At 47.0% G+C, this 24,997-nt stretch overlaps 2 protein-coding genes across 7 annotated transcripts in view; both read right to left on the bottom strand.

The window, feature by feature from the left end:
- CEP152 (centrosomal protein 152) overlaps window positions 1–1,045 on the bottom strand; it is a 59,106-nt gene extending 58,061 nt beyond the window's left edge. For 5 of the 6 annotated variants that reach the window (XM_084775485.1, XM_084775488.1, XM_084775486.1 and 2 more), the window contains exon 1: window positions 732–863. The gene's annotated coding sequence lies outside the window, so the exon portion shown is untranslated. Of the gene's footprint in view, window positions 1–731 lie in introns of all 6 variants that reach the window. The other variant, XM_084775487.1, reaches the window with a different exon arrangement.
- A 5,003-nt stretch (window positions 1,046–6,048) lies between these two features.
- SHC4 (SHC adaptor protein 4) overlaps window positions 6,049–24,997 on the bottom strand; it is a gene marked incomplete at its 3' end in the record, with an annotated part of 93,560 nt that continues 74,611 nt past the window's right edge. The window contains exons 9-12 of the mRNA XM_084775506.1: window positions 23,614–23,674; window positions 20,105–20,287; window positions 10,505–10,758; window positions 6,049–6,204 (exon numbers count right to left, since the gene is read on the bottom strand). Coding sequence (XP_084631632.1) covers window positions 6,049–6,204; window positions 10,505–10,758; window positions 20,105–20,287; window positions 23,614–23,674 — 654 coding nt within the window. The remainder of the gene's footprint in view (window positions 6,205–10,504; window positions 10,759–20,104; window positions 20,288–23,613; window positions 23,675–24,997) is intronic.

The following is a 24,997-nucleotide window of genomic DNA, read 5'->3' as shown; positions in this document are numbered from 1 at the left end:
CAAGCTCTTAACCGCGGAACCGTCTCTCCAGCTACCGTAGAAAGGGTCTTCAGATGGGCCTTACAGGATGTAATATGGCTGTAAGCAATTAACTACTGGGAAGTTCTCATTCAAAAAACCTAAACTCTGGCAGCTGTGCAATTTTAAACTGCTTCCATTTCTTTAGTAATGAAACCAGGTAAAAACAGCGGAGGAATGAGGAAGAAGTGGCTGTCACTGCCTGTGAGAAAGCTGACAAATCCGGTGGGAAACCTTACAACTCCACGCCAAGGACCCCGCCCTCCAGGCCTGCTCCATTAAACAGTCCATCCCGCGCACCTCCTGGGCGCACGTCTTATCTCCAAACTTTAGCCTTTATTCATACGAAAACAATCAAGTGTTGTGAAGCTATAAAGTGAGACTCAGTGTGAGTCCCACTAAACTTCAAAACTACAAGATGGACTAAACGTAAATGCCCTGCAACCCCCTAGCTTACGTGCTAACTTCTCTTTCAGAATGGAAACAGCCAGAACGCAACAGGCTGTTCTAGACACTTCCTAGGTGCTGTTCCAACTACAGAGCGCACAGAAGTACTGAGGGCAGGGGCAAACGCAGCCGTAGGCACAAATGATGACAACCTCTTGCCATCGGTGGTACCGACAGCAGCTTGGACAATCCAAGGAGGGCACAGGACCGCAACCCTAAAATACAGAAAGCTCCCCTTGCTGAGCGTACTCAAGCAGCTCCCTTACCAAAGACCTGGGCCAGGCGTCCGGGAACCCCAGGAGTGCTCGGGTCGGCTGGGGCAGCACCGGGGCCGAAGGCCGAGCAGGGAACCAGCAGGGAGGCAGCTCCGGTGCAGGAGACTCGAAGGCAGCTCCCGATACCGCAGCAGCCCGCCGAAGCGTCCTCCAGCAATCAGCAAACCCGACTTCCAGCCACCAGGCACCTTCCCGGTACAACCTAGCCCGCGAACCTCGGCGCTCGACAAGCATCCGCCTCCTCCAATCGCCGCCGCTGCTCGGTGGGCTGGCCGGCTAGGCGGAGCTACGGGGCGGAAGACCCGCCTCCCACAAGGTCGGTTGAGAGGTCGCCTGCAGTTGCTAGAGCGCGGCTGTTCAAAGAGGGCGCCAGTAGCGGCGGGAAGCTGCCTGGAGCCCCCATTGGGGAAGTCGTGAGCCAATCAGAGATACCTCCTAAAGGGTTTACGGTTGCCTAGATACGGCAGAGCGTTTGCCCGCCCAGAGATTAGTGAGTACATTCTGTTTTCTCCCTTAAACCCTTAGAGGTTTCTGCCATTGACCTTTTTTGTTCTCTGAAGTACCAGCCTTGCTGGTTATTATATTTGGCGTTATCGTAAGACTCGATTTGTTGTGGGTTTTTTGTTTGTTTGTTTGTTTGTTTGTTTTTGGTTGGTTGGTTGGTTGGTTGGTTTTCAAGACAAGATTTCTCTGTGTGGCCTTGGCTGTCCTGAACTTGCTTTGTAGACCAGGCTGGCCACAAACTCAGAGGCCTGCCTCTGCCTCCCCGAATGCTGGGACTGAAGGCTTGCGCCACCACGCCTGGCTAGACTTGTCTTGTTTAGATTTGTGTTTCTTTACTGATTAGATTGTACGTGCCCCCAGATGCCTCCTCGCTGCATACTTGAATTTCCATGGATGTTATTGGATGTTAGTTAAATCCCGTTATACCATCGAACTTGGAGGTCACAACCACATTGAATAAATCTCATTTTTGCTTTCCACTTTTAATTTGTCTCTCTTAATTGGCAATAGTCAGGGTGGCTGGAGCTCCTGAGTCCTGGAACAATTATCATCCCTGACCTCTTTGGCAGGAAAGTTCCAGTGAATGCCAAGAACGTAGTGACATAGATTCTCACATCCTTTTAAGTCTTTCCCCTGTGTACCACGTGGAGTAAAATACTTGCCCAAGGCTCTTCCAAATCTGGCCAGTTTTGCTCTGCCACCTGCCATCCCGTCGTTGTGATGCCTACATGGACTCTCAGATGGGAGGTCTGATACAAATGAGCTTGGGCAAGAGAAACGGAATAAAAGCACAAGGCTCAACTGCCAATAGTTAGAGGATTGCTTGTGTTTCACCTGCGCTGTTTCTCACTTCCGTTGTCCCACCTCTACCCACCTCTAGCCCTCAGGAGACATACCGCGTCACGTAGCAGAACTGGATTTTGCTGCCACTGTACACAGTGTGCACACCTACCACAAGTGAAGACGAGTCTCTGTTTTGTTATAGTCAGTTAGGGTGCATCTGCCATGAAATTCTGTAGTGACTTTTTTAAAAATATTTATTTATTTTTATGTATGTGAGTATTCTATCTGCATGTACACCTTTAGTCCAGAAGAGGGCACCAGATCACATTATAGATGGTTGTGAGCCACCATGTGGTTGCTGGGAATTGAACTCAGGACCTCTGGAAGAGCAGACAGTGCTCTTAACCACTAAGCTATCTTTCCAGCCCCTGTAGTGACATTTTTAAAGAATTATGGCCAGGCAGTGGTGGCACACATCTCTCAGGGAAGCAGAGGCAGGCAGATCTCTGTGAGTTCGAGGCCAGCCTGGTCTACAGAGCAAATTGAGAACATCCAAGGCTACACAGAGAAACCCTGTCCACACAGAGAGACCCTGTCTCAGGAGGGGGAAAGGGAATTCTGGAATTCTGTTTTGTTTTGTTTTTTTAAACAGGAATGTTTAAGAATGTGCTTTTGTTTTAGTTCCAGGTATAGGGATGTGGGGCTGCTTTCGACCGTCTGCAGCAGCTGACTATGGTTTGCTTCATGCTCTAGCAGGGGCATCATTTTACCGGCTGCAGATAATTTCTGCGATTGTGTGAAGTTTGGAGTTCTGGGAACTTTTCAGAAGGTACACAACTGTGAGGGCCCGGAGAGGCGGAGGGGTTAGTGGGTGTTGGTTGCTTAGGGAGGTTGGTTTGCTAGTAGCCGTGTTCAAAGAAGAAACAAAAGGAATGAAATTAGAGTCAGGGATTTCCCTAATACCTCCCTCCCCTCTGTCCTTGTTTCTCTCCTACCTAGTGTTAGGGGGTGAAACCTGGGACGGGGGCTAAAGGGTGAGAAAAAGAAGACCCCACACAGTTGCAAAGACCAGCTGCAAAGTTCTGTTGGGTCTACCTGCCTTTGTGAGTCCTGACTCAAGCAGGTGTAACTTTTCCTTTTTCTTCTCATCTTTTGCTTTTGGATGCTGGCCAGAGCCCATGGTACGTTTTCTCTGGGACTTTGAGCTTTTTCATTCTTCCTCTAAAGCTCTCCCCTCCCTGCCATCTGGCTGCTTGTCTGCCATGTAGTTCGCCTGGACTCCAGCCTAACGGCATGGCATTTTTCTCCTCCTCTGGGCAGCCACCAAGATTTACAGCTCGCCTACTCTGAAGTTTTTCTTAGACCTCTAGTCCAAATGTCCTCAAGCTTCTGTTTGGATCCATTCTTAAACTGTTTTACTAAGGAGACTAAGAACTGTAGGAGAGCCTCTGCTTTCCCTGGCGTCGCTCCGCTGGGCCCTGGGAAGTGACGTTCAAGACAACATCAATCAACTCCCGCACTCTGTGTTCTATCAGTTGGTGAACGACCCCAGCAGATCAGAGACAGGGGTAGAACAAGGCGGGTTGTTAATGACCTGAGCCGGTCTTCTCTTTTGCATCGTTCACCAGCATCAGTTGTGACGTCAGTACAGTACTGTCCACAGTTCCTACATGCAGTCGTACCGCTCTCCTCCAGAATCCATCCATACCTGCTCTCACCCTCTCCCTTTTTCTGGACCCTGGAACACTGTGGTCTCTCTAGACTTTGCCCACACCTTAAATATCCTTTATTACTCTCTCAAGTTAACCAGTTACCCACTTTGAGAGAGCCACCTGTTTTCTGCCAAGACACTGCTCCACTACACTTATAATAAAATTTCCAAGTCCCAAATACAAGACATTGTCAGTTGTCACAAAGCAATAATCATTTATTTTATTTTTTTTTAGAAAAGTCATTTACAGACATTTATAGGCAAATGAACCACCATTTTAAAATAGAGGTTGAGAATATGAGGGTAAAATAGCATGCAGACATTTCTTGCATCTCTTCAGAGTGTGTGAACAGTGTCTGTAGTATCTGAAAGTGCAGTATTTGCCTCTCTGCTACGCCAGCACTTCAGTCAGTGCTGAGCACCACACGTGCTGCCCACACAACCCGTGCTCCCTGCGTCTGCCCTGCCTCTGATGCAGGCTTCCTACAAGCTCCTATACCTATGCTGATAGCTTTTATGGAGAAAAATGATTAAGACCTAAGATTATTGGGGAAAATCAATGAAATACACTTTGTTTTCTAGCTGTGGAAAGGAAACAAACCTACCCAAGGAGCCAATGGCTGCAGAAATAAAACGGTGAGCTGTTACATAAAAATGCCAGACTTCAATGTACTTGATTTCTGATTGTTTCTATGCAAAAGAACTATCCCATGTTGTACTTAAAACTTACCAAATATATCACGATCACAAAGGTTAGGTTGTATCTTAGTGAAAATGAAATGGTATTGAGAAAAATATCTAGAAAACCCATGATTTATAATCTCTCCCTCTCTCTCTCTCTCTCTCTCTCTCTCTCTCTCTCTCTCTCCCTCTCCCTCTCCCTCTCCCTCTCCCTCTCCCTCTCCCTCTCCCTCTTCAGTGACAGCAAGAAAGGACTATTTCTTCTATTATTAAAAACAACCAGATCCACTTGGACCAACATTACGTGCTTTATACTGAAACACTTGGGGTCAAACTATATGAGCTCTGATTTGGCCAAACCCTTTATCTGTAGAGTGTAGACACAGAATAAAAAGAAAGTCCTAAATGTTTGTCCTTAACTACACAGGCTGCTTATCAGTATTAACTTCTAACAAAAGAAAAACTACTGTGTTAGGATGGCGGGGACCTCTGAATGAACCTCTGAGCTCCCTCATCTTATAAACAAGAAAACTGGAATCCAGGCAGGTTTAGCAACCTCCAAGAGTCAGAGTGATGAGTGGTCTGAGCCTAGAGCTTCTCTGAGAAGTGTTAACTTCACCACTGGTTAAACCATTAGACAGTGTGTGGCAGGCCTTTCCACGCCCTTCACGCCATGTGTTTTCTCACTCTGCCTTTTGTCTGATAACAGATAAAAAAGGATGATAGGACAAATATCGAGTTGACAGGAGGGTTCAGTGGCAGCCAGTCAAAAGGAAAGTTTCCTATACTTTAAGTTACCTTCTGACTCTCAATAGGAATGGAACCAGTTGGAACCAGTGTGGACTGAGCAGGATGAACACCAGTTTTGTTGCCATCTTCTCTACCCATTTACTCAAAATCAGGGATAACAAAGAGATTTGGCCTCGTGAACTTGTCCTATGCTGCACATGAAGACTTTAGATAGCAAAGAGTGAGGAATGCTGGACAGTGAATTTGGGTCCCAACCTTTTAATCAATAAATGCGACAGAGTGAAGACATCATCAATGGCTTTTGCTTTCGTTCCACAAGCATAGACACAGTCTGAATTTAATGTCAGTATCATATTTAACATGGCAGCAAAAAGTGCCACTAAACAGAAAATGTAATAAAGTCAGCACTATTAGTCAAATTGCTTCTTCTTGCTTTTTTAGCAAGGAAAAACTTTTTTTGGCAACTGGCTCTGCAGCTATAGGACATGAAGACACTTGGAACTAATCTCCCCCATATGAAAACGTCCCCAGATTATCAAGTTGAAGGCACATACCACTGCCTGAGCAGTTCAAGTTGTCTGTAGCATATGAAATTGTAGTTGTGCTTTTAGCTTTTAATAATGCAATGTGACCTTTAGAAAGTGACCTCCGTGCATATGGATAACTCCTTTCCAAATGGATTAAAATCCTCCTTCTCTGATTTTAATACTCAGAAGATGTTTTATTAGTTCTCTGTTTTATAAAAGAGCCCATGGGTTCTAAGAAAGACATGTTTTATGGTTTGTGTTCTTTTTTATCTGGAGAAAAGGTTTGAATTGTCACTGTTCCTGGCACAAAAAGGATGATGTTCTGATAGCACTGCCACCATGCCTGGAGCTGTCATTTCTTGGAATGCAAAGGTCCTGTGTTGTTATCTTTTCGTACTGGTTGTTTAAGGCTTACTTCACTTCCAGAAGAGATGATTGGCAAATGATTTTCCATATGGTATTTGATAAGGTGGCCGACATTATCAAACACGTGGTCCTTGGTCCTCACCTGGAAAAAGAAGCACAAATACCCTTAGGTTGAATACTAACAATTCTGAAAAGGCACAAGCAGTGGTAGGGGAGTGCCCCTGAAGTAGATCTGAGTGAAGGAAAGGTGCTTTTCAATTTTATGTTCCTTAAGTCACAATTTTATCATCCCCCATTACTCTTTACAGGGTCAAGAAATGGCCAGCACTTGGCATCCAATCCAGATGAGCACTCTGCCTCTCTGCTTGATGAGTTCCATCACGTCGCCACTTTGAAACCATCTAGCTGATTTGTGCACAGGCTCGGTCCCAGGATTGCAGTCATCTTCCATAGAGTGGAGCGCTTCCACATTACCCCGTCTCTGCCAAACACAGGCTCCTGGGAGCCTCAACACCAAGCCTACCTCCTCCTTCCTAACAGGCATTCAGGCTGCCTTCTTGCAAGCTTCATTAACAGTTGCTGGCTCATTCATGTCTGATTCATGGTGTTCACGGTCCGCATGCTGACGGGAATGGACCTGTAGAATGTCCTCCTCACTATCGTGCACCTCCCCTCTGTGTTCTTTACTTTCTACCGGGCGCCACTGGCTTTAGTCACCTCCGATGTGGAGGATTGTGCAACCTCCAGGACAGAGAAGGCCTGCAGCCAGCACACACCTCCTTAATAGTTCTGCCACCTTCCTGCAGGAGATTCGGAGCTCTGCCTGCATATTGGTTTCAGCATATTGGAATAACTGGCAGAATTTGAATATGGACTATAAATTATATAATGAGATCTGTAATGGAATGTCCTGGCTTTGAGGATTATACTAGAGCTAGGAAAGAAAGGGCCCCTGATTTTGTAAGCACACAAGACAGGGAAAAGGAGATGATGACTTTACTGTATTCTCTAAGGCCCTTCTGACCTTAATGAAGTTTTTGCATCTTCCTGATCCCAGTGTAGCTGCCCAATCCTGCGTTCTTAATTGCAACTCATTCTGTCTCTTCTCCCTCATGTGTCTCTAGCCAACATTCTGGTCCAGGATCTCACAATTCCCACCCCGAGGCTCCCAGTTTTGGTCTGTCTGCCCCACACCCTCCACTGCGCCTTCTCTGATCAATCCTGCAGATAGGTGTTAGGCTAACCTTCCTAGTACAGAGACCACAAACTAGCCACTCTCAACAAATGCACCAGATGTCATTGTACCAGAAGTTTTAAAGGAGTCTAGGCTGAAAATGAAGAGAGTGCACAGAAAACTCTATTTGGTGGCTTTTTGGAAAAATAAGCCTGGCCCTTCTGGGCCCCTACTCTGAATGGCAACAGTTAGGTAGAGCTGAGCAGTGACTATTTTTTCAGTTCAACAGAGAAGAGTCAACCACACCCTCTGTTGACTCCAATAATCACCCAGTTCTGCTTCCTTATATACTGGTCAGGCCCTGTAGACATTCGCCTTTGCAGCCCTCTCCTCAAAAGCTTTTAAGAACTGTGTGATTTTTTTAAAATCCATTAAATGAGACTTGAAGCAGCTAGTCCAATACTGCCAACTCCAACTTTGTCCGGCTGAAGCTATGCTACTTTCAGAAGCATGATTCCCCATCTCTCCAGACCACCGTTTTACTTTGTGTATTTAGGAGTCTGGCTTCTTAAGATCCCTCATCTAAGCAGAATCATGTGACATTTGTCCAGGGACTGGCTGGGTTTTGCTTTAACAAAGTCAACATCCTTGAGAACAGGACAGCATGTGACACGCTTGTCCTCCACAAGGCTGAACAGCATTCCTTTGTACGTGTACAGCATTTCTTCTTTCTCTCCTGCATGAGCTCTGAGATTATTCCCACTTCTTGGCCACTGGACTGTCACTGCTGGATACGAGCGCACCTCTCCTAAAGATGGTGATTTCCGTTGTTCCGGACTATTGTCCAGAAGTGAGCCTGCTACTTTTTTTTTTTCTGAGACAGGGTTTCTCTGTGTAGCCTTGGCTGTCCTAAACTCACTTTGTAGACCAGGCTGGCCCCAAACTCCATTGATCCGCCTACCTCTGCCTCCCAAATGCTGGGATTAAAGGTGTGCGCCACCACACCCGGAGAGCCTGCTATTTTGTGCAGCCATTGTAGATGTTTCTAAGAAACTTTCAGACTATTTTCTGTTTTCTTAGCCTTGGATAATAGCCATCTTAATAAACTTGAGGTGAAAACTCATGGCAGCTTTGATTCATATTTCTTATTGGTTAGAAGTCTTGGGCACCTCTTCACATCTGCGTGCCTTCTCTTCTCTGGAGGACTGTCTTGCCCTGAAGGGAATGCTGTGTTTTGCTTTGCCTTTGTGAACTGCAGGATTTCCTTATGTGTTTTGAATATGAACTCTATTACATTCACAGTTTACAAATGTTTACCTCACTCTGTGGGTTGACTATAAACCTTGCAGCTCAAAAGCATTTAGCGTCGTGCAGACCCACTCTCTACGTTTGCTTTTTGATGCTTGCATTCTGACAACCTTACCTAGCAAACAAAAGCCAGTGGACCACTGTGATGGAATCCCCCGCCTGCCTCCCCTGCACTTTCTCCTCGGAGCTTCGTAGTTCCATGTCTTACAACTGAGTCTTTGGCCCATTTGACTTCGTTTTGATTAATAGTGTAAGAATCCAGTTCCGTCCTTCTGCACAGGCATATTCAGCTTCCTGTCAGCACATGGAGGCCATCCTCTCTCCAGTGTGTGCTTTAAGAAGACCTCCTGATCGTCTTTAAGATGACTGAAGTGCACATGTGACCTCATCGCTGGGCTCATCATGCTGTTCTGTCAGCCTAGACCTTTATGTCAACACTACTGTTTCCATTAACATAGATCTGTAATGTGTTTTGAAGTCTTCAGTTCTATAAAAAAAAATTGTTTTTGGTTATGCAGACTTCTTTGTATATCAGTTGACCATGATTTTAGGATTTTCTGGATCTATAAAGAAAATGTCGCCAGGAGTTTTACAGGAACTGCGGTTATGCGTGTGGATTGCTCTGGGTGGTGTGAACATTTTAATAGCGCTCACTCTTCTAACCCATGAAGAGAGGTCCTTTCCCTTATCTGTGTCTTCTGTAGCTCCTTTCATCGCTGTGTTACAGTTCTCACTGCAGAAGCGTGCCTTGTTCTCGCCTGAGTTTATCCCTAAGTACGTTTTCCCGTTGGTGCCATTATACATGTGACTATTTTCTTTTTTGAACGGTCCTCATTTGTGTGTAGAAACAACTAATTTTGAATAAATAAATGCACCGTCAGCTGTGAACTCTTCCTCTATCACATTTACTATGCTCCTTCTACTGCTGCTTGTGGCATTTTGTTACTATCTGCTTCTTCCTGCTTTCTTGCTGTTTTAAAGTGCTTCCGTCAGAAAAAGGCGGTGTGCAATTGTGTCACCTGCCTTCTCTACGTTCATGGAGATGACCATGCAGTGTTTCCTCCTCTTCTACGTTCATGGAGATGACCATGCAGTGTTTCCTCCTCTTCGCCCCGTTCGCGATGGTGGATCTTGGTCGTCAGCCTGACCACACCTGGAATCAGCTAAGAGCCAAGCAGCTGTGCATGCTGCACAGTGACCGCTCGATCAGATCACTTCATCGGATCATGTGAGGTGAGAAGTTCCACCCTAAACATGGCCAGGGTGTCAGGACAACGCTCACCTCAAAAAGTCAGAGCAAGTGTTCCTTTCAGCATGAACTTAAGAAGGCAAATGCTAGCTGGGCGCGGTGGTGCACGCCTTTAATCCCAGCACTCGGGAGGCAGAAGCAGGTGGATCTCTGTGAGTTTGAGGCCAACCTGGCCTGCAAAGAGTCCAGGACGCCAGGGCTGTTACATAGAGAAACCCCATGTTGAAACAAAACAAAACAAAAACAAACAAGGCCAGTGCTAATTCTCTGGCTACTGCGTATCATTCCCCAGATAAAGAGCTTGGCCAGGAGCCATTCTATGTGGGGGAGTTTTGGTTAGGGAGTCCATCTTCCTGTAAGTTTTATTATGCTTAGAGCCTCCATTTTCCCTGTGCTTTAGTCCTGGGGTGTGGTGTATTTTTAGACACCTGTCCATTTCTTCTAGTTTATTCCACTTGTTAGTAATATGGTTGCACATGGAAATCTTTTCTGTCGGAGGGTGGTGACACACCCCTTTCATCTTAGCACTCACGAGGCTACAGGCTTGCCCCACTGAACTGAGTTGAGAAAAGGCGGAAAGATGCTCCAGGGTGGCTTCTAATTCTAACCACACCACTAGTTCTGGCCATGTGGTTTAAGGCTTAGCCTTGACCTCTACTGAATACTGTCTGTGGTTCCCACGTGTGAAGCAAAATGAGAGCTCAGTCGTACCTTGCCTTCAGGGTCCACCAGGAGAAGGTGCTTGGCCTGGCCTCCTTGCAGTCCGCTCAGTACATACTGGCCAGGAGATGTTACACTCTCTCGCACCAAAAAGTCCCCATCCTTCACCAAAAGTTTCTCTGCTGCCCTCCTGCTCAGCCTGCCATGGAAGCATTCTTCATTCCACAGTTGCCGCCTAATGTGTGGTAAAGAGTGCGCACTCACAGGCTGGGTAGTGGCTCCTGGCTGCACAGTTTCTGGTGCCTCTGAAGTCAAAACACAAGAGAGATATCACCAGGTTATCCCCAATCCGTCCACCCATTCTTCCTTCAGTGTGCAGGGCGCTGTTTAAACAACACTGTGGACCAAAATGTCCTGGCAGGCTCGAATTTGGTGGTGAATTTAAACATTATTTTTGGCTTCTGTCACAAAAAGAGGTTACCAGACACAGAAATTACTCTTTCAGGAAGTAGAATCAGCCCATGAGAGCTGATGGAACTGTGGAAGGGGCCCTTCTTTTCCAGGGGCCACATGCCAACAGGGAAACAGCTGGTGCTGAACCTGGATCATAACAACTTCCACAATGTTTCTACAATGTTTCCACAACCTTTTTAAAAATTGATTCTTTCTGAATTTCACATCATGCACCCCATCCCACGCATCTCCCCGTCCCTTCCTATCTTCCCTCTGCCCTTGCAACCTCACCACAAAAGAAAATAAATTTTGTTTTTAAATTTTAAAAAAAAGAAAAAACAGGGGCTGGAGAGATGGCTCAGAGGTTAGAGCACTGTCTGCTCTTCCAGAGATCCTGAGTTCAATTCCCAGCAACTACATGGTGGCTCACAACCATCTATAATGTGATCTGGTTGCCCTCTTCTGCTGGGCAGGTACACATGCAGGAAGAACATTATATACATAATAAATAAATAAATCTTAAAAATTAAAAAAAAAAAACAAAATAACTTGCCATGGAAGCTGCTTGGTGTCATGGTGTGTCATACAAACAGCTTTACTTGCAAATGCTCACTGCAATGAGTCATTGGACTGGTTCAAGGCCTCTGGCTTCTGCTACACTATCAGTACTGGATCCTCACTGGGACTCCTTCTAAACTCTTTGTAAAGTCACAACTGAAAGTTTGAACTATGCTTACTTTAAAAATACAAAAAAAAATAGCTTTTATTTTTATTTTTATTTTCATGCTAGTTTATACATCAACATTCTTCTTGGTAAACGCTTTAGCTTAGCATTCCTGCCTTCTAACCCCACTGGGGTTCGTATCAGTTGGATCAGCCACTTGTCTGAACCACAGAAGTGATGAGAGAAAAGCAAGTGCGGTGGTAGTAGAGCTCAGCCTACGGTGGCTTCCCGGGGTCCTAGAGAAAGGGTTGTCCCAAGCCAGGAGCACTGAGCATGAGAACACAGGTGTGTCCAGTGGACACAGCACTAGCACTGAGCATGAGAACACAGGTGTGTCCAGTGGACACAGCACTAGCACTGAGCATGAGAACACAGGTGTGTCCAGTGGACACAGCACTAGCACTGAGCATGAGAACACAGGTGTGTCCAGTGGACACAGCACTAGCACTGAGCATGAGAACACAGGTGTGTCCAGTGGACACAGCACTAGCACTGAGCATGAGAACACAGGTGTGTCCAGTGGACACAGCGCTAGCACTGAGCATGAGAACACAGGTGTGTCCAGTGGACACAGCACTACTGCGGCTCATAGTGGTGATGATGACAGTGTGGCGGGCAGTTGCCAAAGACTTTACATAACTAATGCTATTTTATTTTTGAAAGCAGACGGGTCCCCAGATTGGGTTTGAGACGGGCTAAGCAACTTATCCAAAGCCACACTGCCAATGTTGTAGACCTGGGATTTGAAACCAGGTCCACCTGACTCCAAAGCTTGAGCGTTTTAGTAGCAAATGCCAAGACACTGGCATTGGATGTAAAAAACTTTCTGTTGTCCGTATTGGTCTAGCTGCCCCAGCTCTGTAGTACCCACAAAGGTCCCTTGGAGACTGCAATGCTGTCAGAACAAATGCACATAGCACACCTATAACCCAGGAGGCTGAAGCAGGAGGATTGCTGAGAGTTTTAAGTCTAGCCTGGGATATACAGCGTTTGAGACAAGCTCAGTGAAGCTTTGCCTCAAAACAGAAAAGGCTCAGAGTTTAAGAGCATTCGCTGCTCTTGCAGAGGACCCTGGGTTGGATTCCTAAAACCCACAAGTTGACTCATTAACTACCTGTAACTAGTTCCAAGGCATCTGGCTCCCTCTTCTGGCCACTACAGGCACTACATGCATGCGATGCCCCCTACACCCAGGCAAAGCACTCATGTATAAAGTTAAAATAAATCTTTTTTTTAATCCACCAAAAATAGTTTTTAAAAACAACCATAGAAACCAGCACCATGTTTTGAAATGCAAAGGCTCTTTTCATAGAGACCACTTTCTATTCAGTAACAAAATAGAGCACTTACAGGCCCCACGGAAAGTCTCACCAAGAGAACTGCATTGGGCTCTAACTGTGCAACTTGCATTCCACCACGCTGTGACATCGTCGGTGTAGGCACCCTGCAGTGCCCTATGCATAGCCCAATTCCCATGTCAGTGCACTGGGGCCCTGCCCTACTTAAGAATGCCTATTTGACATAAGAATGTGATATGACAGTTACAGCTAGCACCGCAAACATATCTCGTAAAAACATCTTCAGCCTAAAGCTAATGACTGGAAAGAATGACGCCCCACAAATCATCATCTCTCCCCACTGCTGCCAGAAAAGGCCTGAGGAAGTGTGTCCAGATGTTGACTAATTCTTGCAGTTGGCCTTGGTGCTGCCTGTTCTTGGACACAGTGGAAAACGTCTAATGAGCAGTCCCGTGTGTGTGTGTGTGTGTGTGTGTGTGTGTGTGTGTGTGTGTGTGTGCGCGCGCATATGTGTGTGTGTGTGTGTGTGTGTGTGTGTGTGTGTGTGTGCGCGCGCGTGTGTTTGTGTCAGGGATAGGCTCTGCATGAGTGTAAGGCAAGGCAGGCAGGCATGCATCATGTCAGAGACAGAGCATGCATGCAGGCATGCATCGGGAGAGCACAGGCAGCTTAAATGTGGTGTACACTTTTGGTTTGTCCTGAAATTATGGATGCCTTTTGGACAAGGACAAAGCAAAAGAAAAACAGACATTATATCATCTTGAAGAGTCAACAGCTCGTGGGCCAGCCTTGGGGTTCCCAGATTAAGACAAGGACAAGACACAGTGTGCTAAGCAATTTCAAATGTTCCCTTAGCATGAAATTCTGTTAGGGAAATAAAAAAATATGTGGTAGATTCTCCAATTCATTTGAACTTTAACACTTATGTTAAATTGGGAAATAAAAACGGAGAAGTCCTCTCTGGTCTCCTCACCGACCAGCACGGCTCAGTGCTGCAGTAATCTTTGTCTTGTTCCTCTGTGACAATTGACGCTACTGGGGGAGTGTGTGTGCTCATCTATGGTAGGCTCATCTCTGCCACAGAGGTGGGTGGGCAGGTGCAGCGGGAAGCGCTCATTTTCCAAAGAAGCAGAGGGGTGGGCAGTAGACACTCAGCCTTCATCAGAATTTGGAAAGCATCACAGGATCACTATCTGGAGTGCTCGGCACACTACTAGGGCTGAGGAGGAGTTCATCTTTCAACTACGCCATTTTTTTTATCACTTGCATTCTATGAGCAGCCACAGTACTTTTGGGTTTTAAAAAATGTTCTATAGGATTTAAAATGCTTACAAAAGTCAGCACAGTCCCGTAACTAAAAAATACAGCCGGAAGATGCAAACTTTGAGGAGACTATCATGTTTGAAGGGCAATTTTCCATTTTCTAAGCTCACTGTAGTCTCCCATCGGCACGTGACCTCATGTCCTGTTTCAAGGAACCGGGAGCGGGATCAGCTCTGGCTATTTGTAGTCCACACTTCAGAAAGTTGCTGTAGCTCCTGAGTTAATGAAAACAAACTTTCACTCCTACAGGAAACACGGGGTCTCCTTTCCAATACACCTCAGGCCACAACAGTCTCTTCAGTTAACACACAGCCTTATTTTGTGTGGGTTTTGGGTTAAATATACAAGGTTTAGCGTGCTTTGTTAACACTGAGATCATAGCCAACAGCACTAGACCTCATACTTGATTAAGGGTTTTTTAAACCTGTCTTTTCTCATGAGGGCACTTGTTGGCTCCAATTTTTTTAACAATTTCACTTTATTAGGAATTTATGAAAGGCATGTACCTCCCTTACAATCCGACTGCCCTAAAGAGATTAAGGAGAACAAGAATGGAACCTTCTGGGTATCACTTCCGTGGAGCACTTCCTGGTGTAATTCTCAGGAGTCTAGCAGATCCGTCTGACAGAAGAAGCTGCACCATCTGTGGACCGAACTTGGAGGTACCACTCCTGCCTCCCATCAACCCCTCCCCCCCCCTGCTGGCCCCTCACAGCCACCCCTGTCTTTTGTCTTGGGCTGATCCTTCCTCCCTCTCAGTCTATACTTAGGTGTTTACCAGTTTGTAGAGATAAAGTCTCAGTGGGGTCAAGCATCCCAAGACTGTTTTCACCTTGGGCCCAGACTGAGGTAAGATTGCATTCTCTTCACAGGCACTTTACCGTTTTCTTTCACTTAGGACCACTACATGGTACTTTAGTAGCAATGCGTGGGAACTGTTTTAAACAGTTAAACCATTAAAAAAAAAATAGCACAAAAATGTGAAGTGGGGGAAGTGGCACTGAACGTCGCACAAAAGGACACTTGAAGTTTCTGTTTGTTCAGGTTGGTCTTCATTTTGTGAGACAATTTAACTATGTAGCCCAGGCTGTCCTCAGGCTCACTGTGCATAGCCCAGAGAAATCCTGTGGTTGGGACTGTGGGCCGCACCCCTGCACTTGGCTTAGACAATGCTTAGAGCTCGGAAACCAAAACAAGGTAGAGCTTTCCTTTGCTGCCCTCTGCCCAGACCGTGTACGTTAGGCGGCTGGCAAGCTCTGTGGCTCTGCAGCAGGTCGACAGATGGCAAGGAGAGCATGCTGAGCACTGATGTGAGGGACACAACTAAATTTTGCTGTGCATGCTACTCCTCAATTGTGAAACCTGTAAATACCAAGAAACGACAGGAGGTTATGTAATAGGAATTCACTTGTGTTGCTGAAAGTAAAAATACACCTCAATAAAGTACCTGAAAATGTGTTAGAAAATTCTGACCAAACAACAGTTGTGTTTAGATGAGGTGTTAAGATAGTATACCCCAGGGCCAGGCATGGTGGCGCACGCCTTTAATCTCAGCACTCAGGAGGCAGAGGCACTCAGGATCTCTGTGCATAAAGCCAGCCTGGTCTACATAGTAATATCTGTCTAATGATAATAATACCAAGAGAAAAATTATTTGTAATATAAAGAAAAAAGTTTGTGTCTGCTAAAAAATTAGTCAATTTAGTATATAGTAATAAATACAGTAGCTTAGAACAGAGAACTGGCCCAAGACAGGAATTGTGATGAGGAGCGCAGAACAGAGTGGCACTGGGGGGAAGGAAAGGAATCAACAAGTGTTTGGAAGGCTGCGTCACGTAAAATGAAGCTAGCGTCACCATCTCATGTAAAGTATAAAGGGTCAAGAGGGAATACAAGTATAAAGCCTGTAGAAGAAAATGCGTCAGAAGCCAAACAAAAGAAAAACGAATCAAAAGGATGTAAGTTGGAAACATAGTGGAGATAAAAATGGAGCTGAATCACATAGGAAAGAAAACAGAAAACCACAGGCTTTAGCAAGATCAATACAATCAACAATCCTAACAGAGGCATACAGCCCAAGGGAGGATACGTTTCCAGAGAGCCAGGGGGCAGGAAAGTAATGATCAAGGACTATTCTGTACCGAGTTTCTGCAGAAATCACATTGCCGAGGAATGTACATGCCTCCCTGTTATATGTTTTGGCTCCTAAAACAAATGTCAAACTCTCATGCCCATGACAATGAGAAACAGGCTAAAAAGAAGTCAGACTCCAGAGAAGTGCACACACCACAGACACACACACACACACACACACACACACACACACACACACACACACACACACACACACACCTGCCCCCAGCATCTGGTCCAGATGCTGGTAGGAAGACGCCAGCAGGCACAGCAAAGCCCATAGACAGTAACGGGCCAGAGTCATCTCACAAAGGGGAGCTGGGTATGAAGCAAGCGGTGTTGTCTCTGCCTCACAAAGTCTTCAGAATTCCTTCCCATTGGGATTCCAGAGACTGCTGTCCCTTTGTAAACGTGACTTTACAGTGCAGATGTATTCCTATGTCACCATCAGGTTTGAGTGCAGACAGGGAAGGTAGTTCAGCAGGTGATAAGGACACGCAGCCATTGGATGCCGTGTGTCATGTTGCACAGGGTGCCACTTGGATGTTTGAGAGGTAGAAAGGTACAATAGCAGAGACAGAGGAACAGCTAGCTAGTTGTCCACAGATACTGTCCCCCCTGCCACCGCACTACAGAACCCCTAAGCCTTATCTAGGCACCTACAGTAACTTCTGGCTTCCCTAACAGGGAGGTGTCTGGTTCTGCAGTGGCAGGAGAAGAAAAGAGTGATGTCTTCCAGTGGAAAGAAATGATGTCTGCTACTCCGGGTCACACCCTCTAAAGGAACATTCACGCACTGCTCTTGCCTTTCTCCTACCTGGCTGGATACAGACGAGGCCCCGCACAGGCACCTGGAAGCAGACATGGAAGACAGGTGTCAAGAATAATAATTCTGCCTTGTCCGTGTCCTGTGACAGCAGGGTTTGAACAAGTAGGTAGAAATGCGTAAGCCAGGCTGTCTGACGCTGCAGTATCTGGGAGCGTTCTTTGTTACGGAAGCTTATATTGGCTATAGCAGAGCTAGGGGACCCCCTCTGCCACTGACAGCACGAACAATGAGGCATCCTCAGACTGCCTCCTGCTTACAGGTGCTGTGAAGGACTGAGGATTCCTGCTGGTCAGGACTCTGGGCGTGTGTGTGTGTGTGTGTGTGTGTGTGTGTGTGTGTGTGTGTGTGTCTGTATGTGTTCCGTGTATGTGTTTGTATGTGTGTGGTCTGTGTGTGTTGTGTGTATGTGTGTAGTCTGTGTGTATGTGTGTGTGTGTGTGTGTGTGTGTGTGTGTGTGTGTCTTTATCCTAAACAAATCAGTATGCTTATCTGGATAAAGGAAGCTAAGCCTGGATAAAGGAGACTAAAGGATCTTTAAGGAAGAGGGAAGCAGGAGGAACGATGGCAGGAGAGGCTGGAGATCTCTTTAAGGCATTTCATAGAGAAAGTAAGTAGAAAAACGACCACTGCTCTATCTCATCATAAGATGTTCTTAAACCAATATTTTAAATACTGCACTTGGACTGGGACTGATTTTTGGAGGGAGGAATGGCAAGCTGACACTAAGCTCATGGGGGCCCCAGGAGCTGTGCACACTGACTCTAGCAGGAAACAAAGCTTGGGGGAGCATTAGGAGAAGGACCCCCACCAGCGCGGGAAGAAGGGACACGGCGGCTTGTTCCCAGCTGTGAGAACAAAACTGAGCTGGGCTTCATTTGGCTATGGATTAACACTGCCCCTTCCAGCGGACAACCGTGTGAATTCACTGCCAAAACATATACCCCATCACCATCTCACACCGGTCCCTCTGTGGTGGACAGAGGTGCACTTCCTTCAAGAAGAACCAACTGCCCGCCCCTCCCCCCAGGCCCCGCCCAGCAGTCCGCTTCCAGCCAACTAACCCTTCAGGGCCTGACTCAGCAGCCAAGGGCTTGCCCTGCCTCACGTGGCCCACATCCAGACAGATTCTTGGGGCGAGACAGGCCCATCCACTTGGGCCCTGTGTAGGACAATGCTGGCAGAACACACAGGCTCTCTGTGGAGTTGGCCAAAGCCCGCACAGGCCTGTAGTGTGTTCCACTGCCCCCTCCGTGCAGTCACACTCTCTTGTTTTGCATCCAGATACTGGTGCCCACAAAGGCCTGATATGCCAACCTCCGTCTTAGTGTCTACTTCCAGAGAACAGGCCTGGTCAGAGGGAGTGTGAGGATGGTTCTGACTTCTCTACCACAAGACAGACCACCTGTCACATGGCCGACACTGAGGGCTCACTTCATCCAGAGAGTTAACGTTCTGTTGAAGGCCAGGCCTAACAAAATCTCCTTTGAAAGGCTCAGCTCTCAGCTGCCCTGGCTGAAAAGCTGATTTTGGCAGCTCTGCAGAAGCCTCCTGGGCAGTCACGGGGCCTCCTCGGGGTAGCTTCTCCAGCCTTGGAGCAAGCCAAGGCTGATACCCCACCAACCTCTGAGCACAGTATTTTGTGGAGAACATTGACGTTTATTTTTCAAATGATTTTAGGCTTTGGGCTTATTTAGTTTTTGTTTATCTGTGTTCCTACTTATGCACTCACTACCCTAAACAAGTTGACAAAAATACGATTGTTCACTCCGTTGTGTTTGACCCACGAATGGCTGGAGAACAGAGCGTCTCATTCAGTGCTGAGTAGATCACTTATCAAGGGATTTGAGGTGATTAGAGTTAGCAATGCCACTAAGCAGGACAGAAATAATGGCCATTTCGTTTCTCTTGCAAAGGAACAAATACAGGATTATCATCTGGCTTTGAGAGCCCTTCCTGGATCAGACACACACATCAGAGGTAAATTCAGTGTTGAGAGGATTATCTAAGCCGGTTGTAGTCGTGCACTTCTGTCCTCCCAGCACTTGGGGAGGCGCAGGCAGGTGAATCTCTGTGAGTTCGTGGCCAGCCTGGTCTACAAAGCGAGTCCAGGATAGCCAGGGTTAACACAGAGGACCTATGTAATAAATCCTTAAAGACTCTAGCATGTACACAAAAATCTGATTCATCGTTAACTATGGCGAAGGACTGAAGTCAAGAATTGACAGTGAAGGCACTTACCTGCCTCCAGGCCTCACAAGCAGGTGTACTGCCCAGCCCAGGAGGTGGACGGGAGAACCCACTCCTGAAGATTGTCCTGAATGCCTTTGTATATATTTGTGCGTGTGTGTGAAGACACAAAACTAAACAAATGTCATACCCCGAACAAAATAACAAGAGAAAAAAATATTGTTTTTTGGTTTTAAGAAATCTTTTTAACTCCCCAAAGATGAAGCCAAGGAAATAGTTTTGTTTTTGTTTTTGATAAGACACAGCGCCTATCCATAGTGGTCCCTCAAAAGATGTGTTCATGTCTTAATTACCTGTCTAATTTGGCAAAAGGATCTCTTCAGATATAATCAGAATAAGGACCTTGCGCAACCACCTAATCTCACCGTAATGCAGTGACTTGTCCAGCCACAGGACGTGGAGGGTGTGAAGTCAGCACATTGACTGAAGTGCCTGTAAGCCAAGTGTTGACAGTTACCAATAGCTGCAGACGCAAGGGCTGGGGCACTAGGTGGATGGCTCAGGGCTCAGGAGAGGTGTCAGCGCTTCCAAGACCTTGACTTTGGACAGGTGACCTCATGCGGGGTGCTGTTGTGCTCAGACGCCAAATGTACTGGCTGCCACAGTACCAGGGAATTAATACAGGTAGTGGGAAGGCACTTACTTTGAAGGTGCCACGGGCTTCCTAGTGGCTGAGTTGAGCTTTGCCGTCCAGCGTAGCCACAGGCGCGGGCACTCTGAAGAGCCTGCGTATTGACATAGCAGGGGTCATCAAAGAGATCCACCCGACAGGAGTGCTTCAGGGATGCTGCGCCATCGCTCTGCGTGCCTCTCTCATAGGGAATACCTGGAGTGGTTAGCAGTGAGCAGCACGTTATATTTTTTTGCCGTGTAAATCATGCCTGAGTTGAAGAGCAACAAGAAGTTGTGTGTCGCGCATGCCCGTCCCAAACAAGGACTGAATGCTGACACTTAGGTCTTTTAGAGAAAAAAACAAAACAAAACAAAACAAAAGCAGAAACAGCCCCTCTCTATTAAAAAAAAAAGCCCCTCTCTGTCCCATTCCCTTTGTCAGCTGCACCACTGACAAAAGCAGATGGGAGCGTTAAGCAGGAGGACCCGTGAGAGCGAGGCCCCACGAGAACAGAGCAAACAGCAGCAGCTCAGGGCGATCACCGGGGAGAACTCGAACACCTATCTGTAACTGCCTTTTAAGGACTTGTTACTTAATACAACGTCTTAAACTTCCTTTTCACTAAAGGAACTTAAGAGTAAGTCAGTGACTGAATCGAGTGTAGTCTTAAGGACAGAAAGTCTCGCTCTTTTTTCCTCTCACAGCCTCGCTCTGATGGCGGGTGTTTATGTACATGGTGGACTGGCCTCTACCCTCCCGCTAGTTCCACCTCGCCTCTGCATCTCAGTTTACACACTGTGGCCAAATGCTCTTTTAACCCTGAAAATCCAGTCATATTCCTCAGAGAGTTAGAATCCCCCTAGTTGCTGCCAGCCCTTCTCTACCTGCCTGCTCTTGCAGAGTCTCTGCCAGGGGCCACACCGGCCTTCTGCGCTGTGATCTCCACGTAAACCTCGGGCATCGGGCGTCAGGCGTCAGGCGTCAACTCAAACCTCTCTGCAGCAGCAGAGCCCTCCTTTCCCCTCAGGACTAGACGGCTCTCTGCTTTCCTGGAGGCTTGGACTCAAGCTTTGAAGGCCATCCGTGGGAGTAATTAATTGCATCATTTCTGTTGCTTGCTTAGGGTCTGTACAACATCTAGGCTGCACATTCCGTAAAGGCAAGGGTAGTGTCTGCCTTCTCACAGACGCAATGCTTCAAATGTCTGGCGCGCGGGTGTTACCGGATGCATGGGATCAGCACGATCTGTCATGATCCGATAGCATGAAGGACTCAAGATCATCTAGACGGTTGTGTGTACGGGTGTGTGTACGTGTGTGTACATGTGCATGGGTGCACGTGTGCGTGAGTGTGTATGTGTGTGTTTAAATGAGCACATTTATAAGTTTCACATATACGCGCTCCAGGATCTTTATGAGGTTGCATCCGCGGCAGCGATGATGCCCTGCCCCTGAGGCTGAGTCTCTTGACTGCTCTCCTGTACAACAGCATCCCTTCCTCTTTTGCTTCGGTCACTCATCCCCATTGACGTGGTCCAAACAGGACAAGCTCACACCAGACTTCGCCTGACGGTGAAGGGAGCGGCCCAGTAGGGCAACCACCCTTGTGACACCTGCTCCTCTTCCCATCTTCCCAGAAACCTGCTTCTGTTTGCCATCTACTGCTGTTCTCTCACCCGCTGTCACACTGGGTGTGATAAGTAGGAAATCCTGAGGGGGGATGCGGTCTCTACAGAGGGAGGGGCCACCAGGACACTGTATTTGTGCATTTTGTGACATATGACTGCTTGCTTGATCAAATGGAGTTACGGGTTGGGGCCCCTACTTTAAACTTTTGTTCCCAAACAAACAGGCAAGGCAACCACGGCAGGCCTGTGCTTCCACTTGAAGGACAACCTTTCTAAGCAACACCGTGAGCTTAGAAACAATAACAACCTAGGCAGATTAGGCTCCGCCCACCCCCCCCCCCAATTTAACTCTTCTTATATTCAAAATTTTCAAGCTCCGGGATGTAGTTGTGCATCTACTTTAATAACTAAACGCTGGGAGAGGCCTCAGTAAGTCTCACTGAGGGAACTGTTGAGTAAATGCAGACTATGTGAGAGACAGGCCAAGGCAGCCTCTGCACGGGAGAACAGCCTGTGAAGACGCAGAGGGTGCAAGGTGCATCCCGGACTGTCAGGAATTCCCAGGAGGTGGGAGTGGGCTGCAAAGGAAGGAAGTAGTCACAGGTCCAAGACAGCATGGCTTTGAGGCATTTGCACTTAGCCTTAATATCATTTTCAGCCATATAACTAAGAATTAGTTTAGAGTTTTACATTTGATCTCAGCCAAAAGCTGAGAAGTAATTAACTTTGGATTTTAACTGACTGTAAAGAATGGTTGTGAAAAAAAATTTCTTTTTTAAGAAACAGTCTTGTTATATAATCCTGGCTGGCTCAAAATTCACTATGTAGCTCAGGCTGGCCTTGGACTCCTAGAGCTCTACCTGCCTCTGACTCTGGAGGGCTGGGATTTAAGGCAAATGCCACTATGGAATTTTACTTTTCATCAAAAGGAACTATAGCTCACCGATCTTTAGGTACAGCATGTAGAATTATAATAATCAGAGGGAAACCCAAAACAAAAGACGCTGCTGTGTCCTTAGTTGTATAAAAGTGAAGGCAAAAATAGATAAGAAAGATGATAAATGGTTGGCTGAGTCCTTAGAAGTGATTACCCAGGCCTTCCCCACCTGGCCTGAAAGACTTACCTTCCTAAAGAAACAGATAGTCCGGACAGAAAGAATGAAGCTATTGGCTGGGAGCATAAGTGCTTTTATAAATGTGTATTTTTTTTCTTTTCTTTCTTTTTTTTGGGGGGGGCCTGTGGGTGGGTTTTGAGACAGGGTTTCTCTGTGTAGTCCTGTGGACTCGCTTTGTAGACCAGGCTGGTCTTGAACTCACAGTGATCTGCCTGCCTCTTTCTCCCTGAGTACTGATATAGGATTACGGGCAGGTGCCACCGTACCAGGCTTTTTAAACATATGACAGTTGAGGCCGTGTGTTTGACTGACTGCCCCGTGAGGTGAGCACACACAGGGGTGAGCACAGAGCTCCCAGGCAGGGAGGATGGTGGGAACTATGGGTGCACTTACACCTCAGCTATGTCTGTCTCTCCTGTTCCCTTTGCCAAACTAGAGCACTGGTCTGTCTTAACCACAGTGGAATCAGCGTCTGTGTCCATTCTAACTCAACGTCTAGTCTTTGAGGTGGAGTTTCCTTTCGCTCTGCACAAAAGACATCCCTTTCCAGTGAGAGCTTTTGTGGCATTAATGCAGTGCAAAACACCAGAGGCGCAAGCCACCACCTTGGGGATCACATGAGAGCAAGGGGGGTGGGGCTGTTGAACATTACACGACAGCATTCTGGCTTCTCTGGGAAGCATGCAGACCAAAGACTGAGTGCTTTGTTCCATGTCTGCAACTTGAGAGCAGGGGCCTACACGTTCATACGACTTAACAGCAGCTGGGGGTGGCAGCTGGGAAGGCATCATACCTACCTGTGGGCCCGCTCTGCTCCGTACAGTTCTCATACACACCGCTGCACTTGGAGTTCCCAGGCTGTACAAACGACAGATGGCAGGACGGTTATCAAGAGTGCACATTCGTAAAGAAAACCCTGGCTCCCAAGAAAACATAGCAGGCAACTCCATGTTCTGACACGGGAGATGTCTGCAAGTTGAGACAGAATCTGGGTGGGGAAGTACAGTACTTGATGGTCATCTTTTGGGGTGACCTGAAGGTTGGGGGTGTCAAAAGGACTGCCCACCTCCTATGTCTTTAGAGTCCCTTCCTCTGTTCCAGAAGTCACCCTCTAGCACTCAAAGGTCTCAGCTAGAGAGTGATGTTTAATTAGTTACTTCATGTGTGTATGTGTTTGTATGCATGTGTGTTCACATAAGCACAGAATATTAGGAGGCATTCTTCAGGAGCCATCTACCTGGTTTTTGTTTATTTTGTTTGTTTGGGTTTGTTTGTTTATTTGTTTTTTGAGACAGGGTTTCTCTGTGTAGCCCTGGCTGTCCTGGAACTCACTCTGGAAACCAGGCTGACCTCAAACTCATGGAGATCCACCTGCCTCTGCCACCCGAGTGCTGGGATTAAAGGCGTGCGCCACCACCGCCCGGCTCATCTACCTGGCTTTTTGAGATATAGCCTCTCACTGAAACCAGGGGCTCACTGAGATAGGCCAGGCTGGCTGGCCGGAGAGTCCTGGTTAGCTGTCTCTTGCCCCCCTCTGCAGCACTAGGACATCAGCACATGCCACCTCACCTGACTTTCTGTTTGTAATGTGGGTTCAGGGGATACGGCTCAGGTCCTCACGCTCACACAGCAAACCCTTTACAAACTGAGCTACCCCAACTGCTGCCTCATTTTGAGATGAGAAACTAGAACACTACTCTACTGAGGCTTCTGCAAGACTCACTTGTCATTCTTGGAAACCTCAGCCAATTAGGAGGCTCCAGCCATCCCCATCTTTACGTGTATTTTCTTCTGCAATGGGATGAAGATGTGCAGATGCCTTGGAGAAGTGCAACATGCATGCTTTAGAAAGATTTGTCTAGGGCTGGAAAGGTGATGGATAGATGTCTAAAGTACTTGCTGAGCAAGTGTGAAGGTTGGGGGTTTGGATCCCCAGAGTTCATGCAAAGCCCTATGCAGCAGAACTCTAATCCCAGGGCATATGTGGGTGAAATGGAGGCAGAGATGGGCAAGGGCACAGAAGCTCGTAGAGCAGATAGCCTGGCAGGTGTGGTGGGTAGAAGTTCCCTGCACAAGCAAGGACTCAACCCGCAGATTGTCCTTTGAGCTCTGCCTGCACACTGCAGCATGCACATGCCCTCACACATGAATGTGTACACAACTCTGAGAGTACACATACTA

Source organism: Acomys minous (assembly GCF_964271855.1).
Source record: "Acomys minous genome assembly, chromosome: 3".
Taxonomy (NCBI): Eukaryota; Metazoa; Chordata; class Mammalia; order Rodentia; family Muridae; genus Acomys; species Acomys minous.
Note: the sequence above shows the minus strand (reverse complement) of the source record. Positions and strands in the feature narration are given on the sequence as shown.